The sequence below is a fragment of the Pseudophryne corroboree genome, assembly GCF_028390025.1.
Source record: "Pseudophryne corroboree isolate aPseCor3 chromosome 3 unlocalized genomic scaffold, aPseCor3.hap2 SUPER_3_unloc_23, whole genome shotgun sequence".
Lineage (NCBI taxonomy): Eukaryota > Metazoa > Chordata > Amphibia > Anura > Myobatrachidae > Pseudophryne > Pseudophryne corroboree.
The window spans coordinates 615,498-633,284 of NW_026967512.1; the positions used below are offsets into that span (position 1 = coordinate 615,498).

The window sequence follows — 17,787 nt, forward strand, 5'->3', positions numbered from 1 at the left end:
CCCTTTATTAGCTGAATCTGACCTCTATAACACTCGGAGAGTTAGACATCCAGGTGTGCGTGATTACATTTATTACTCTGCTGTACACAGGTCATATTAGAGAATAGACCTCCTTCTAGGTCATTACAATTGATCCCTTGCATTAATATATTTCATTATGGGGTGATAGTGTGACGACACATTGTGTCGCACAGTGGTGAAATACACGCGGTTACTTTCCTAGCCCTGTTCCTAACCATGGACTCCACTAATTGCCATTATGTTATTAGTCATATGCTAGGCAATATTGTATTGTATTGTGTTATTATATTGTACAGTTATGTTTTATCTGTTATATTAGGAATATGCAGGTTATTTGGTTATACTGTGTGCAATGTGTGTGATTGTATGCCAGAGTGTTAGTAACATAGTTACATAGAAACATAGAATTTGATAGAATTTGATGGCAGATAAGAACCACTTGGCCCATCTAGTCCGTTTTTTATTTTATCCTTTAGGCAATCTCAACCCTTTTTTAACCTTGATTCTTTGTAAGGATATTCATATGCCTGTCCCATGCATGTTTAAATTGCCCTACAGTCTTAGCCTCTACCACCTCTGATGGGAGGCTATTCCACTTATCCACTACCCTTTCTGTGAAGTAATTTTTCCTTAAATTTCCCCTGAACCTCCCCCCCTCCAGTCTCAATGTATGCCTTCGAGTTCTAATACGTCTTTTCCTTTGAAGAATGTTTCCCTCCTGAACTTTGTTAAGACCCTTTATATATTTGAAAGTTTCTATCATGTCTCCCCTTTCCCTTCTCTCCTCCAAACTATACATGTTAAGATCTTTTAGCCTTTCCGGGTAAGTTTTGTGATGTAGGCCATGCACCATTTTAGTTGCCCTCCTTTGTACACTCTGTAATGTATTTATATCCTTCTGGAGATAGGGTCTCCAGAACTGGACACAGTATTCCAGATGGGGCCGTACCAATGACCTATACAGTGGCATTATCACTTCATTTTTCCTGCTACTGATTCCTCTCCCTATGCAACCAAGCATCTGACTTGCCTTTCTCATTGCTTTGTTGCATTGCTTTCCTGCCTTCAAGTCACTTGAAATAGTGACTCCTAAATCTCTTTCCTCCTCAGTAGTTTCCATTAGTTACATCAGTTCATTGTAATGTAAGTCCCCTAGCTATACAATCAGATGTGATTAGGAGTAGGTTCAGTAGTAAACAGTTTCTGTATGGAGCTGCAGGTAATCTGATCCTATATACCCCATTGTGTACAGGAGCCCAGATACCTCGTCTCGTCCTCTGTGACCTCCTGACTGACCAGCTTGAGTGATAAAAAGACAGGGGAGGCAAGAGGAGTAGGCTCTTCTGAGGTGAGATCTGGCCAGAAGGTCAGAGAGTGTGGAGTTCTTGACCTGAGAGGAATGAGGTGTATTGCTTCTGAAAGCTACTGGTAGGATAGCGCTTCCAATGTGCTGAGGCCTAGAAGCATGGTTGTTATCCTCTTGTTTCAAAAAGGCTACTGGACATGCACTGAGGACGAGGCTGCCAGTGTGCTGAGTGAGGATTGTCTAGACGCATTGTGGACACTGGATGACAAGCTTTTCCTGGGAGTGCAGACTTGGTGGCTCTGCTATATAGATACTCCCGCATACATCTGTAATCCTATACTATTGTGGGGACCTAGTGAGATACCATCCTGGCATGTAATAGTTACTGTTTTAGTGTACTGTGTGTGTATATTTACAATAAAGGGCATTTGCCACTTTACTAAACTGTTTACCTGAGTGATCTGAGAATCCGTATCCTCACAATTAGTTACTACTTTTTAGATGCCATTTTGTCCATGTGTATCTCCATTTTGTTTATGTATGTCCTCACTGCTCTATATATGTTCATTTTATTAGGATTAGTGGGAAGAATATACACAGCTTTTAGGCTGGCTGATTATAATAGATATATCTTCCTATTATCAGTATCTCAGATGGAAAGTGTCTAGTAAGATGTTTGGAATATTGTATACATAAGTAGGTGAAAGGGGACAGTTGTCCAGGATAAGATAAATGATGTTATTAAAGGGGGACCCTGGGGGCGACTGAACTATATTGTTTAAACTACGTAATTGATGACCATCATCTGGGACAGATCATGAAACATCTGAGATAAGAGCTGAGTATCTAATTTGTTCTTCCTATTATTGTAACTGAGTATAACTTGTTATTTCCAGGTTCTCATTGTTGTAACTTAGAGAAATAAATGCTTATCCTTTATGAAATGTCCTGTGTCAGTCTCCATATTTATCACATTGTATCCCAGAACCTGGTCACTTGAATTTTTCTACCGACAGTAATTTCATGGTCTGATCACACCCCTCTGATAGGGTCCTGGTCGCCTTTTCCCGCTACTCCTCCTTTACCACCTTGGAGATTCCAGGATTATATATTAATGGATGCTGAAGGCACTAGAGTTTTTGCAAGAGGCCCTGTCCTCCTACTTAGACGTGGACGCTCCTGAAGATACTTCCATTAGGAACCATTGGTGTGTCCTTAAGGCCATGGATCAGAAGGCCGTCATCCAAGTGCCAGGGGGCAGGTAATCAGCAGGGAATGTGCAGGACTCTGAATGCTGGTTCCCACACACAAGCTCAATAAATTTATTATATACCTAAGGCGACGGTAGCAAGACTCAGATGCTGCCAACTCAGTAACAGGAGCCGCTCATTAGCCAATTCCCTGAGGCCGGCTGCTACAGGAGCATGTGAATACATGACAGGGGCTGCACCAGATATTTCCTAAGCTTTGTATCATGTGGCATGAGTAACCCTGAGCATGTGCCCCAGCAAGCAGCCGCACCATGCCAGAAATATATGTAGATATGGTAGACCTACTGTCGATAACGCTATTTCTCCTAATTCCACAGTATCCACATGATATACATTGAGATATGAGGTCAGCGGATTGGAACCAATGATCAAAAGCTTTTGGCCTCCCAGAATACAACGGGCCAGTCCTCTATATCCCCGCCTCCTGGCTCAGGAAATTCAGTTGTTTTCCAAAGCTCAAGGCAGGAGCATCATAGAGAGCCCTAATCAGGCGAGAAGAAGACACATGCACACACTTCCGTACAAGAAGGAAGAGGTTAGTAAGTGTAAGGGTCCTCAAATCAGGTGTGTCAGGGTGGGATCCCTGTGGATACAGTGGACCAAGGAGAAATAGAGTTATCAACAGTAAGTCTACCATAACTACATAATTATCCTGTAGGGTCCACAGTAATATCCACAGAATATACATTGGGATGTCCCAAATCAATTTCGTGGAGGGGGCGCTCCAGATTGGAAAGGAGAATCCTTTGCCCAAATGTAGCATCCTGAGAGGCAAAGGTATCAAAGGCATAATGTCTAATGAATGTGTTAATGGAAGACCATGTGGCTGCCTTACATATCTGTTCTGCTGAAGCACCACGTTGTGCTGCCCATGACAGACCTACCTTACGAGTAGAGTGAGCAGAGACACTAGCTGGATTAGGGATATCAGCTTGAGAATATGCTTCTGAATCGTCATCCGAAGCCACCTCGCCAGTGTTTGCTTGTCAGCAGCCAATCCTCTCGTGAAATCCGTAGAAAATGAAGAGTGTCTGTCTTTCTGATGGCACTGGTACGATCCACGTAGACCCTTAAAGCCCGGACTACGTCCAAAGATGCATCTCCCGCAGAAAGATCTGGCCCTTGGAAGGCTGGGACTACAATTTCTTCGTTAAGGTGGAATTTAGACACCAACTTAGGAAGATAACCAGATTTGGTTCTGAGAACCGCTCTGTCTGGGTGAAATATCAGAAAAAGAGGGCAACACAACAATGTCGCAAAATCTAAAACTCTTCTAGCTGAGGCAATAGCAGAGTAGAAAGAGAATCTTAGCTGTCAACCATTTAAGATCCACTTACGTCAGTGGTTCAAATGGAACAATTTGAAGCACCTTTAGGACTATACCTAGATCCCAAGGCGCTGTAGGAGGAACAAATGGAGGTTGGATGTGAAGCATTCCTTGGAAAAAAGTGCAAACATCCTGCAGGTTAGCATTTTTCTTTTGAAACCACACCGTCAATGCTGACTCCTGAACTCTCAAGGAAGCCACCTGTAGACCTTTATCTATTGCTGCCTGAAGGAATGCTAGGACTCTGGGAACTCTGAAAGACCTAGGGTCAAATTTCCTGGCACTGCACCATTGAATATAAGCATGCCATATTCGTTTGCATGAATGGCATGTCGACTGAGAAATTCCGCTTCCTAGTGCCACCGTAACGTGTGGCTCACCTCCTTCATTGCCTTTTGGCTGCGAGTTTCTGATGATTGAGGTACGCTACTGCCATTGCATTATCCGAGCGAATTTGAACTGGTTTCCCCCACAGAAAGTCCTTTGCCTGAATGAGTGCCATATATATGGCCCGAAGTTCCAATATATTTATTAGCAGGCAACTTTCTTCCTTGGTCCACTGCCCCTGGAAGCAACATTTTTCTGACACTGCTCCCCAGCCCTGAAGACTGGCATCCGTTGTCAGAACCTCCCAATCTGAGATCCGAAAGGGTCTTCCTTTGTCCAGATGGGATGTCTGTAGCCACCAGGCTAATGACCTCCGTACTTACAGAGGAAGGACCATAGTCTGAGTTTTTATTATCTGATATAACCCATTCCACTTGGAATTTAGCATACTCCACCATGTCGAATGTCGACACCATTGATCCCATCACACGCATAGCTGCGTGAATGGATACCCTTTGACTCTGTAGCAGCTCCTGAATCCTTGACTGTATTGTGGTCATTTTGTTCAGAGGTAAAAACACTCTCTGAAGACCAGAATTCAATACAGCCCCCAAGTGAGTCATACGTTGGAACCAGGGACAACTTTGCCCAATTTATGAGTCAACTGTGACACTGAAGCAATTCCTGAGACTGCACCAGGATTAATAGGTCGTAGAGGTATGGAAAACTCCTTATCCCTTGTCGACGGAGATAAGCCGCCATTACCATCATAATTTTGGTGAACACTCTGGGAGCTGTAGCCAGTCCAAATGGTAGGGCCTGAAACTGAAAGTGTTGCTGGAGGATAGCAAACAGTGCTATAGGAACATGCAGGTAATCATCCTGGATATCAAGGGATACCATAAAATCCTCCAGCTCCATGGCCAAAATAATGGAAGGTAAAGTCTCCATATGAAACAGAGGCACCCAAATGTACTTGTTCAGCACCTTGAGATTGAGTATGGGCCGGAATGACCAATTTGGCTTCTGAACTAGAAACATGTTGGAATAGAAACCTTGTCCTTGTTGCGCGCGCACAGGGAATTGGAATTATCCTCCCAGATTGAAGCAACTTCTGACCTGCCTGTTGTAAGGCCCTGGCCTTCGTTTCTACGGAAGATGGGCTGGTACAAAAGAACCTTTGTGGAGGGTGTTTCTTGTAGGCAAACGCATAACCATGAGAAACCGCTTCTTGCTCCCAGGCATCTGTGGTGGACTGCTGCCAGATCTGTGCAAAATGATGAAGTCTGCCTCCCACCCCCCTGGAGTCCCCCAGGTGGAGGACCACACCATCAAGCTGACGGTTTATCTTCTGGCTTGGAAGCAGGCCCTCTGCTAATTGCTTTTTAGTCTTACCAGACTTGTCAGATTGGGACTGTTTGCCATAACCCTTCCCTTTTGCTTTTCCCTGGGTCCGAAAGGGCCGAAAAGCTGGAAACCTAGGTTTGGATTTGTGGGTTGAAGGAAACTTCACATTCTTGGAGTCTGCCTCTGACTACAAAATACTGTTTAATTCTTTACCAAAAAGAATATCTCCAATAAAAGGTAAAGACTCTAGAACCTCCTTGGACTCGGAGTCAGCTCTCCATGTACGTAGCCAGACCGCTCTGTGAGCTGCTACTGCTGAGGCTGATGCTTGAGAGACAATAGTACTCATGTCCAAGGCTGCTTCTTCCATAAACATGTGCAATATGGGAGTTTTGCTCTCTAGATGCCAATGAGACATCATCCTCCAATGCATCAGCCGAGGCCGCCACTGCTTTTGCCATCCAGGCTGAAGCTATGGCTGGTCTTACAATTACCCCAGACAATGAGAAGATTGTTTTTAAAAAAACATCTATTTTTCTATCCGTAACAATCATATAATGATGTTGAAGGCAGAGGTAATCTAGATTTTCGAACCAATCGAATGACATGTGTATCTACTTTGGGAGCCACTCCCTTTTTAAACAGTCCCCAGCTGGAAGAGGATAATGGGAATTCCATTTCCATGAAATTCTAAACTTCTTACTGGGTGTGACCAAAGCCTCTTGCATAATCTCCGTCAGCTGTTCTAACCCCGGAAATTCAGTTCTGACTGTTTTGGGATGTTTAAACACAGGAGCATTGGATTTTAACAAAGGGCTCTGCTGCCTCCTATAAGGATAGAAAGGCTTTCACAGCACTAATTAGCTCAGGTATATCCACTGAGCTGGGACCTTCATCCTCGTCTCTGTATGCAGACCCAGAATGCGAGGAATCCTCATCCTCCGAAGTGTCCCCATCTGAAACATGTGTAGACTGTGAAGATGTAGTTTCATGTTACCTTCCACAGGCCTTTCAGTCCGTTTTAGTTGAAAGGCTGCAGATTCCTGGACTGGATGTGATAAAACCCAGGGGGAATGTTGCATGTAAGGGTTAACAGGGTAACCTATCATTGGTATAGGAGCTGGCATTATGCGCTCAGCTACACCAAATAATGTCTGTGCAAACGTAGCCCATGGGGGTTCCATCTGAACGTGTGCCTGCCTAGGATTATTCAGGAGGCTTTGGTGAAAGCTAAAACAATTTGCACATAATCCATTCTGCACCAGATCCTGAGAGGTTAACCCAGCTTTGCAGGACAAACATGAAATCAGTGTTGGTGCTGCTGTGGAGAGTGTATCCTCCTCACCCTTGCTGCTCTTAGACATGATAAACAAATCACACATTTGTATGGTGTTAACTACACAATTTGTGACTGAAATCAATTAATAGCTTGCTAAAGTGACATGCAATCCGATTCCTCCCTGCCTTGCACCAGCACTGAGGATCTGTATACATGACAGAAATAGTAAAGTCAGCAATCACACTAGCAATCAGTCACAAGTTATACATTAGTATAATAAGCAACATGAGCACATCACCAACTACAGATACATTTCAAGTATGTAGGAGAACCATATTACTGCATTACCTTATATAGGAAACTTAACGTATTCAGTCACACAGCGAAAGAAACGGCAATAGTTTACAGACTCATATGCATCAGGCACTTATCCAACTCCTCGTACCCAATACATTAGTGAATGCTGAGTGGATCCAGACGCAAATAGTGTACACAAACTCCAAGTGCACACAACAGTGAACATAGACGCCCAAGTGAAGACAAATGCACCAGTCACACAGGCGCCTATGCTGCGATTGGGTCCTTTAGAAACACAGCATCTCAGACGGAAGCAGCAAATCAGTTCATGGCAGGAAACTCGGAGGAAACTGGTCATGAACCGGGGGAGGGGTGACCAGGGGAGCGTCTTACTCCCCACTGCTGACTTAAACCCCAGGGACCCAGGCCTCACACTAATCCCTGGAGTCTATGATCCCTGGAACCTAGCACTGGTGTACCGAGGTGGCAGCCGCATCAGCAACTGTTCGGTAGTCCCCCCCCCCCCACGCTATGCGGAACTGACGCCTTACCTTCTTCCCGTGCTCCGGCCACAGCCTGTTAACGTCAGCTGGACTTGCTAGTACATCCAACACAGACTTCCGCCGAAACAGCACTGTACACGTGGGTTAGTGTTGTTGCGACCTGGCGGGGAGTTGTTGGAGTAACTCTTTCTGAGGTACGTGTAAGATGCTTTTCAGAAAACTCGCTTAAGAAATGTAAGACTATAAAAATAAATGAAATAAGCTTAGGGCTGCCAAAATCAGCAACCCAAAGATCGTTGTCCGGCTCCTGCCACACCAACAAAAAAACTGAATTGCCTAAGCCAGAAAGCAGGGATATAGGGGACTGGCCCGTTGCATTCCGGGAGGCGGAAAGCTTTTGATCATTGGTGCCAATATGCTGACGTTACCTCATATCCCAATGTATATCCTGTGGATACTGCTGTGAACCCTGCAGGAGAAAAGGAGTTTATATATAGACCGGCGTGTGCTAATAGTGATACTCTCAGGAAATACCTTGCATGTAATACCATAGGCATAGGTACTGCTAGCAAACAGTATGGCTGCTGGTGACACACAGTGACATGATGTGAAGGGCGAGCAGGAGTATAATAGGGGCTCATGGCTCCTGATGTATGAGACACACCAGAGAGAGTGGGGAGGAGACTGGTCAGATCTCTGGGCTGGTAACACACAGTGACATGATGTGAGGGGGAGAGCAGAAATATAATAGGGGCTGATGGCTCCTGATGTATAAGATACACCAGAGAGTGTGGGGAGGAGACTGGTCAGATCTCTGGGCTGGTAACACACAGTGACATGATGTGAGGGGAGAGCAGGAGGATAATAGAGGCTGATGGCTCCTGATGTATGAGATACACCAGAGTGTGGGGGGAGGAGACTGGTCAGATCTCTGGGCTGGTAACACACAGTGACATGATGTGAGGGGGAGAGCAGGAGTATAATAGGGGCTGATGCCTCCTGATGTATGAGATATACCAGAGAGTGTGGGGAGGAGACTTGTCAGATCTCTGGGCTGGTAACACACAGTGACATGATGTGAGGGGAGGAGAGCAGGAGTATAATAGGGGCTGATGGCTCCTGACTCCCCCACTGGGCAGATACATTTCCCTCATTAGTTTGTACTGACAGAGGAGGGTGTAGGATAAGAGATTGCTGTAGTGACTGAGAAAGGAGAATATGTGACTCTTTTCTGTAATAAGTGTTTATTACTCACCTGTGCTGATATCTGTAGGGATTTCCTCCTCCTTACACTGCTGATCACCCTTCACATACGTCTCGTCTTCTTCCTCTATATCTTCTGCCTTTATAACAGTCACATACGTCTCTTCTTCTCCCTCTATATCTTCTGCCTTAATAACAGTCACATACGTCTCTTCTTTTCCCTCTATATCTTCTGCCTTCATATCAGTCACATACGTCTCTTCTTTTCCCTCTGTATCTTCTGCCTTTATATCAGTCACATACGTCTCTTCATCTCCCTCTATATCTTCTACCTTTATATCAGTCACTTCTTCTTCTTCTATGTCTTCTGTTTTAATATCAGACAGACGTTCTACCTAAAACACAAAAAAAAAACCACTATAATGATATTTGCATACAGTCAGTTTAAACTGAGGTGAAAAAATAAGAATTTACTCACCGGTAATTCTGTTTCTCGTAGTCCGTAGTGGATGCTGGGTACTCCGTAAGGACCATAGGGTATAGACGGGCTCCGCAGGAGACTGGGCACTCTTAAAAGAAAGATTAGGTACTATATCTGGTGTGCACTGGCTCCTCCCTCTATGCCCCTCCTCCAGACCTCAGTTAGGGAAACTGTGCCCGGAAGAGCTGACATAATAAGGAAAGGATTTGGAATCCAGGGTAAGACTCATACCAGCCACACCAATCACACCGTACAACTTGTGATAACTATACCCAGTTAACAGTATGAAACAATAATGAGCCTCATTAACAGATGGCTCATAACAATAACCCTTTAGTTACGCAATAACTATATACATGTATTGCAGAGAGTCCGCACTTGGGACGGGCTCCCAGCATCCACTACGGACTACGAGAAATAGAATTACCGGTGAGTAAATTCTCATTTTCTCTGACGTCCTAGTGTATGCTGGGTACTCCGTAAGGACCATGGGGATTATACCAAAGCTCCCAAACGGGCGGGAGAGTGCGGATGACTCTGCAGCACCGAATGAGCAATTCAAGGTCCTCCTCAGCCAGGGTATCAAACTTGTAGAATTTTGCCAACGTGTTTGAACCCAACCAAGTAGCAGCTCGCAAAGTTGTAAAGCCGAGATCCCTCGGGCAGCCGCCCAAGAAGAGCCCCCTTCCTTGTGGAATGGGCTTTTACAGATTTAGGATGTGGCAGTCCAGCCACGGTATGTGCAAGTTGAATCGTGCTACAGATTCAACGAGCAATAGTCTGCTTCGAAGCAGGAGCACCCAGCTTGTTGGGTGCATGCAGGATAAATAGCGAGTCAGACTTTCCGACTCCAGCTATCCTGGAAACATAGATTTTCAGGGCCCTGACTACGTCCAGCAACTTGGAATCCTCCAAGTCCCTAGTAGCCGCAGGCACCACAATAGGTTGGTTCAAATGAAACGCTGATACCACCTTAGGGAGAAACTGGGGACGAGTCCCCAGATCTGCCCTGTCCATAGGGAAAATCAGATATGGGCTTTTAAACGACAAAGCCGCCAATTCTGACACCCGCCTGGCCAAAGCCAGGGCCAACAGCATGACCACCCTCCACGTGAGATATTTTAACTCCACGGTCTGAAGTGGCTCAAACCAATGTGATTTCAGGAAATCCAACACCACGTTGAGATCCCAAGGTGCCACACCGGAGGCACAAAAGGTGGCTGAATATGCAGCAAACCCTTAACAAACGTCTGAACTTCAGGCAGTGAAGCCAGTTCTTTCTGAAAGAAAATAGACAGGGCCGAAATCTGGACTTTTATGGACCCCAATTTTAGGCCCATAGTCACCCCTGCCTATAGAAAGTTCAGGAATCGACCCAGCTGGAATTCTTCCTCTCTTTTTTACTATCCTCAGTACCCTGGGTATGCGAGGAAGAGGAGGGAACACATAAACCGTCTGGTACACCCACGGTGTCGCCAGAGCGTCCCAGCTATCGCCTGAGGGTCCTTGACCTGGCGCAATATCTTTTTAGCCTTTTATTGAGGTGTGACGCCATCATGTCCACCTGTGGTTGTTCCCACCGGTGTACAATCAGCTTTAAGACTTCTGGATGAAGTCCCCACCTCTTCCGGGTGGAGGTCGTGTCTGCTGAGAAAGTCTGCTTCCCAGTTTTCCACTCCCGGAATGAACACTGCTGACAACCGATGCATCTGAAGATGCGATCCGGACCACTTGTCCAATAGATCCCACTGGAAGATCCTCGCATGGAACCTGCCGAAGGGAATGGCTTCGTAAGAAGCTACCATCTTTCCCAAGATTCGCGTGCAGTGACGCACCGACACCTGTTTTGGTTTCAGGAGGTCCCTGACCAGAGATGATCATTCCTGGGCTTTCTCCTCCGGGACAAACACCTTCTTCTGTTCTGTGTCTAGAATCATACCCAGGAACAGCAGACGCGTCGCAGGAATCAGCTGCGACTTTGTGATATTCAGAATCCAGCCGTGCTTATGCAGCACTTCCTGAGATAGTGCTACGCTGACTAGCAACTGCTCCTTGGACCTCGCCTTTATCAGGAGATCGTCCAAGTACGGGATAATTATAACTCCCTTCTTTCGAAGGAGTATCATCATTTCAGCCATTACCTTGGTAAATACCCTCGGTGCCGTGGACAGACCAAACGGCAACGTCTGGAATTGGTAATGACAGTCCTGTACCACAAATCTGAGGTACTCCTGGTGAGGTGGGTAAATGGGGACATGCAGGTATGCATCCTTGATGTCCAATGACACCATAAAATCCCCCTCTTCCAGGCTTGCAATAACTGCCCTGAGCGATTCCATCTTGAACTTGAACTTCCTTATATAAGTGTTCAAGGATTTTAAATTTAGGATGGGTCTCACCGAACCGTCTGGTTTCGGTAACACAAACATTGTGGAATAGTAACCCCGCCCCTGTTGAAGGGGGGGGGGGGGGGTACCTTGATTATCACCTGCTGGAGGTACAGCTTGTGAATAGCGTCCAGTACTACCTCCATTTCTTTGGGAGCAGCCGGGAAGGCAGATTTGAGGTAACGGCGAGGGGGAGTGAACTCGAACTCCAGCTTGTATCCCTGAGATACCACTTGCAGAACCCAGGGATCCACCTGTGAGCGAACCCACTGGTCTCTGAAGTTCCGGAGACGCGCCCTCACCGCACCTGGCTCCGCCTGTGGAGCCCCAGCGTCATGCGGTGGACTTAGAGGAAGCGGGGGAGGATTTTTGTTCCTGGGAACTGGCTGTCTGGTGCAGCTTTTTCCCTCTTCCCCTGCCTCTGGGCAAAAAGGAAGCGCCTCTGACCCGCTTGCCTTTTTGTGTCCGAAAGGACTGTACCTGATAATACGGTGCTTTCGTAGGCTGTGAGGAAACCTGAGGTAAAAATATTGACTTCCCAGCTGTCGCTGTGGATACTAGGTCCGAGAGACCATCCCCAAACAATTCCTCACGCCTTTTAGAATCAGCATCACCTGTCCACTGCCGAGTCCATAATACTCTTCTGGCAGAAATGGACATTGCATTAACTCTAGATGCCAGCCGGCAAATATCCCTCTGTGCATCTCTCATATATAAGACTACGTCTTTAATATGCTCTATGGTTAGCAAAATAGTATCCCTGTCTAGGGTATCAATATTATCTGACAGGGTATCGGACCAAGCTGCTGCAGCACTACACATCCATGCTGAAGCAATTGTAGGTCTCAGTATAGTACCTGAGTGTGTATATACAGACTTCAGGATAGCCTCCTGCTTTCTATCAGCAGGCTCCTTTAAGGCGGCCGTATCCTGAGACGGCAGTGCCACCTTTTTTGACAAGCGTGTGAGCACCTAATCCACCCTAGGGGATGTCTCCCAACGTAGCCTGTCCTCTGGCGGGAAAGGGTACGCCATCAGTAACTTTTTAGAAATCACTAGTTTCTTATCGGGGGAACCCCACGCTTCTTCACACACTTCATTCAACTCATCTGATGGGGGAAAAACCACTGGTTGCTTTTTCTCCCCAAACATAATACCCTTTTTAGTGGTACCTGGGTTAATGTCAGAAATGTGCAACACATTTTTCATTGCCGTAATCATGCAACGGATGGCCCTTGTGGATTGTACATTAGTCTCGTCCTCGTCGACACTGGAGTCAGACTCCGTGTCGACATCTGTGTCTGCCATCTGAGGTAGCGGGCGTTTTTGAGCCCCTGATGGCCTTTGAGACGCCTGGGCAGGCACGGGCTGAGAAGCTGTATTGTCATCGAACCTTTTATGCAAGGAGTTGACACTGTCGGTTAATACCTTCCACATATCCACCCACTCTGGTGTCGTCCCCGCAGGGGGTGACATCACACTTATCGGCACCTGTTCCACCTCCACATAAGTTTCCTCATCAAACATGTCGACACAGCCGTAGAAAATGGCGCCGGTGTGCGGAGAAGCCCCGCCCCTTCATCGGCTGGCTTCTCCCGCGTTTTTTATGTATAATGGCGGGGGTTAATGCACATATACAGCTTATTAAAACTGTATTATGTGCGGTTTGCCATGTAAGGTACTCTAATTGCTGCCCAGGGCGCGCCCCCCCCCCAGCGCCCTGCACCCATCAGTGACCGGAGTGTGTGGTGTGCAGAGGGAGCAATGGCGCACAGCTGCAGTGCTGTGCGCTACCTTAATGAAGACCGGAGTCTTCAGCCGCCGATTTTCAACTTCGCATTCTGTCTTCTGGCTCTGCAAGGGGGACGGTGGCGCGGCTCCGGGACCGGACGACCGAGGCTGGGCCTGTGTTTGATCCCTCTGGAGCGAATGGTGTCCAGTAGCCTAAGAAGCCCAAGCTAGCTGCAAGCAGGTAGGTTCGCTTCTCTCCCCTCAGTCCCTCGTAGCAGTGAGTCTGTTGTCAGCAGATCTCACTGAAAATAAAAAACCTAACAAATACTTTATTTTCTAGGAAGCTCAGGAGAGCCCCTAGTGTGCAACCAACTCTGGCCGGGCACAGATACTAACTGAGGTCTGGAGGAGGGGCATAGAGGGAGGAGCAAGTGCACACCAGATAGTACCTAATCTTTCTTTTAAGAGTGCCCAGTCTCCTGCGGAGCCCGTCTATACCCCATGGTCATTACGTAGTACCCAGCATCCACTAGGACGTCAGAGAAAACACTATAATGACATTTGCATACAGTCAGATTAAACGGAGGTGAAACAGTATAATATCAGTGTATAAGACACATAGCTCCTCTACAGATCATATAGTGACAGTCACTTTGGTATATTGGGGAGACCCTAAATCTCACCTACCTGTTCCTCCTGTGGGATCCTGTGATTCTCCTCTGTACAATCCTGGGAATACAGAGGACGGGGACATCTCTCTGGGGTATCTCTGTTACTGGGCCCATCTGTAGGAGACACACAGTGACTGAGTACAGTGTATATATGTGATTATCAGATGATGTGTGTATATAGGGGGCCCCCATACCTGCTCTCCCCTGTACAATACATGACAGTCTCCTCTTACCCAGTGATGTGAGGGGCCGGTGATTCTCCATCATCACGTCCTTGTACAGACCCCTGTGTTCCTCAATATACTTCCCCTCCTGCATGGAGACATAGACAGTGACATCCTGACACCTTATAGGAACCTGACACACACAGTGATACAGTCATCACCCAGACACGTCACCTGGTGTTACTGTATAATGCCACATTCCCAGCAGTCACCTCTCCAGTCATCACCCAGACACATCCCCTGGTGTTACTGTATAATGTCCCATTCCCAGCAGTCACCTCTCCAGTCATCACCCAGACACATCCCCTGGTGTTACTGTATAATGCCCCATTTCCAGCAGTCACCTCTCCAGTCATCACCCAGACACGCCCCCTGGTGTTACTGTATAATGTCCCATTCCCAGCAGTCACCTCTCCAGTCATCACCCAGACACATCCCCTGGTGTTACTGTATAATGTCCCATTCCCAGCAGTCACCTCTCCAGTCATCACCCAGACACATCCCCTGGTGTTACTGTATAATGCCCCATTTCCAGCAGTCACCTCTCCAGTCATCACCCAGACACATCCCCTGGTGTTACTGTATAATGCCCCATTCCCAGCAGTCACCTCTCCAGTCATCACCCAGACACCCCCCCTGGTGTTACTGTATAATGTCCCATTCCCAGCAGTCACTTCTCCAGTCATTACCCAGACACGTCCCCTGGTGTTACTGTATAATGTCCCATTCCCAGCAGTCACCTCTCCAGTCATCACCCAGACACGCCCCCTGGTGTTACTGTATAATGTCCTATTCCCAGCAGTCACCTCTCCAGTCATCACCCAGACACACCCCATGGTATTACTGTACAATGTTCCATTCCCAGCAGTCACCTCTCCAGTCATCACCCAGACATGTCCCCTGGTGTTACTGTATAATGTCCCATTCCCAGCAGTCACTCAGACACGTCCCCTGGTGTTACTGTATAATGCCCCATTACCCAGCAGTCACCTCTCCAGTCAGCACCTGAATGATCTTGTTAGTGAGTTCCTGGATCTTCTGGTCACTGTGTCTCTCATGTATCAGTGAGTGAGGTGGAGGCACCGTGATGGGGCTCTGGGACCTGCTCAGTCCTCCTGACACATGAGCATGGCTGCTGGGTGTCTCACGCTCACCAGATGTCTTCTTCACACCTCTGTGAAATGGGGGAGACATAAATATCACTGTAAATATCCCCTCACCTCCACAGTCATGTCCCTGTACTATTACCATAGATAATAAGAATTTACTTACCGATAATTCTATTTCTCGTAGTCCGTAGTGGATGCTGGGAACTCCGTAAGGACCATGGGGATTAGCGGCTCCGCAGGAGACTGGGCACAAAAGTAAAGCTTTAGGACTACCTGGTGTGCACTGGCTCCTCCCCCTATGACCCTCCTCCAAGCCTCAGTTAGGATACTGTGCCCGGACGAGCGTACACAATAAGGAACGATTTTGAATCCCGGGTAAGACTCATACCAGCCACACCAATCACACCGTACAACTTGTCATCTGAACCCAGTTAACAGCATGATAACAGAGGAGCCTCTGGATAGATGGCTCACAACAACAATAAACCCGATTTAGTTAACAATAACTATGTACTAGTATTGCAGACAATCCGCACTTGGGATGGGCGCCCAGCATCCACTACGGACTACGAGAAATAGAATTATCGGTAAGTAAATTCTTATTTTCTCTGACGTCCTAGTGGATGCTGGGAACTCCGTAAGGACCGTGGGGATTATACCAAAGCTCCCAAACGGGCGGGAGAGTGCGGATGACTCTGCAGCACCGAATGAGAGAACTCCAGGTTCTCCTCAGCTAGGGTATCAAATTTGTAGAATTTTGCAAACGTGTTTGCCCCTGACCAAGTAGCTGCTAGGCAAAGTTGTAAAGCCGAGACCCCTCGGGCAGCCGCCCAAGATGAGCCCACCTTCCTTGTGAAGTGGGCATTTACAGATTTTGGCTGTGGCAGGCCTGCCACAGAATGTGCAAGCTGAATTTTACTACAAATCCAACGAGCAATAGTCTGCTTAGAAGCAGGAGCACCCAGCTTGTTGGGTGCATACAGGATAAACAGCGAGTCAGATTTTCTGACTCCAGCCGTCCTGGAAACATATATTTTCAGGGCCCTGACAACGTCCAGCAACTTGGAGTCCTCCAAGTCCCTAGTAGCCGCAGGTACCACAATAGGCTGGTTCAGGAGAAACGCTAAAACCACCTTAGGGAGAAATTGAGGAAGAGTCCTCAATTCTGCCCTGTCCGTATGAAAAATCAGGTAAGGGCTTTTATAAGATAAAGCCGCCAATTCTGACACGCGCCTGGCCGAAGCCAGGGCCAACAGCATGACCACTTTCCATGTGAGATATTTCAAATCCACAAATTTAAGCGGTTCAAACCAATGTGATTTTAGGAACCCCAAAACTACATTGAGATCCCAAGGTGCCACTGGAGGCACAAAAGGAGGCTGTATATGCAGCACCCCCTTGACAAACGTCTGAACTTCAGGAACTGAAGCCAGTTCTTTCTGGAAGAAAATCGACAGGGCCGAAATCTGAACCTTAATGGATCCTAATTTTAGGCCCATAGACACTCCTGTTTGCAGGAAATGCAGGAATTGACCCAGTTGAAATTCCTCCATTGGGGCCTTCCTGGCCTCGCACCACGCAACATATTTTCGCCAAATGCGGTGATAATGCTTTGCGGTCACATCCTTCCTGGCTTTGATCAGGGTAGGAATGACTTCTTCCGGAATGCCTTTTTCCTTTAGGATCCGGCGTTCAACCGCCATGCCGTCAAACGCAGCCGCGGTAAGTCTTGGAACAGACAGGGTCCTTGCTGGAGCAGGTCCCTTCTTAGAGGTAGAGGCCACGGGTCCTCTGTGAGCATCTCTTGAAGTTCCGGGTACCAAATCCTTCTTGGCCAATCCGGAGCCACGAGTATAGTTCTTACTCCTCTCCATCTTATAATTCTCAGTACCTTGGGTATGAGAGGCAGAGGAGGGAACACATACACTGACTGGTACACCCACGGTGTTACCAGAACGTCCACAGCTATTGCCTGAGGGTCCCTTGACCTGGCGCAATACCTGTCGAGTTTCTTGTTGAGGCGGGACGCCATCATGTCCACCTTTGGTTTTTCCCAACGGTTTACAATCATGTGGAAGACTTCTGGGTGAAGTCCCCACTCTCCCGGGTGGAGGTCGTGCCTGCTGAGGAAGTCTGCTTTCCAGTTGTCCACTCCCGGAATGAACACTGCTGACCGTGCTATCACATGATTTTCCGCCCAGCGAAGAATCCTTGCAGCTTCTGCCATTGCCCTCCTTCTTGTGCCGCCCTGTCTGTTCAAGTGGGCGACTGCCGTGATGTTGTCCGACTGGATCAGCACCGGC

The 17,787-nt window shown here is 47.3% G+C and overlaps 1 protein-coding gene across 1 annotated transcript in view; it reads right to left on the minus strand.

The window, feature by feature from the left end:
• Positions 1 to 15,675, minus strand: part of LOC134983753 (uncharacterized) — a 130,995-nt gene extending 115,320 nt beyond the window's left edge. Inside the window, exons 1-4 of the mRNA XM_063949396.1 lie at positions 15,381 to 15,675; positions 14,385 to 14,463; positions 14,164 to 14,265; positions 8,934 to 9,272 (exon numbers count right to left, since the gene is read on the minus strand). Of these exons, the coding sequence (XP_063805466.1) occupies positions 8,934 to 9,272; positions 14,164 to 14,265; positions 14,385 to 14,463; positions 15,381 to 15,626 (766 nt within the window). The 5' untranslated portion in view covers positions 15,627 to 15,675. The remainder of the gene's footprint in view (positions 1 to 8,933; positions 9,273 to 14,163; positions 14,266 to 14,384; positions 14,464 to 15,380) is intronic.
• Between the last annotated feature and the right edge of the window lie 2,112 nt (positions 15,676 to 17,787).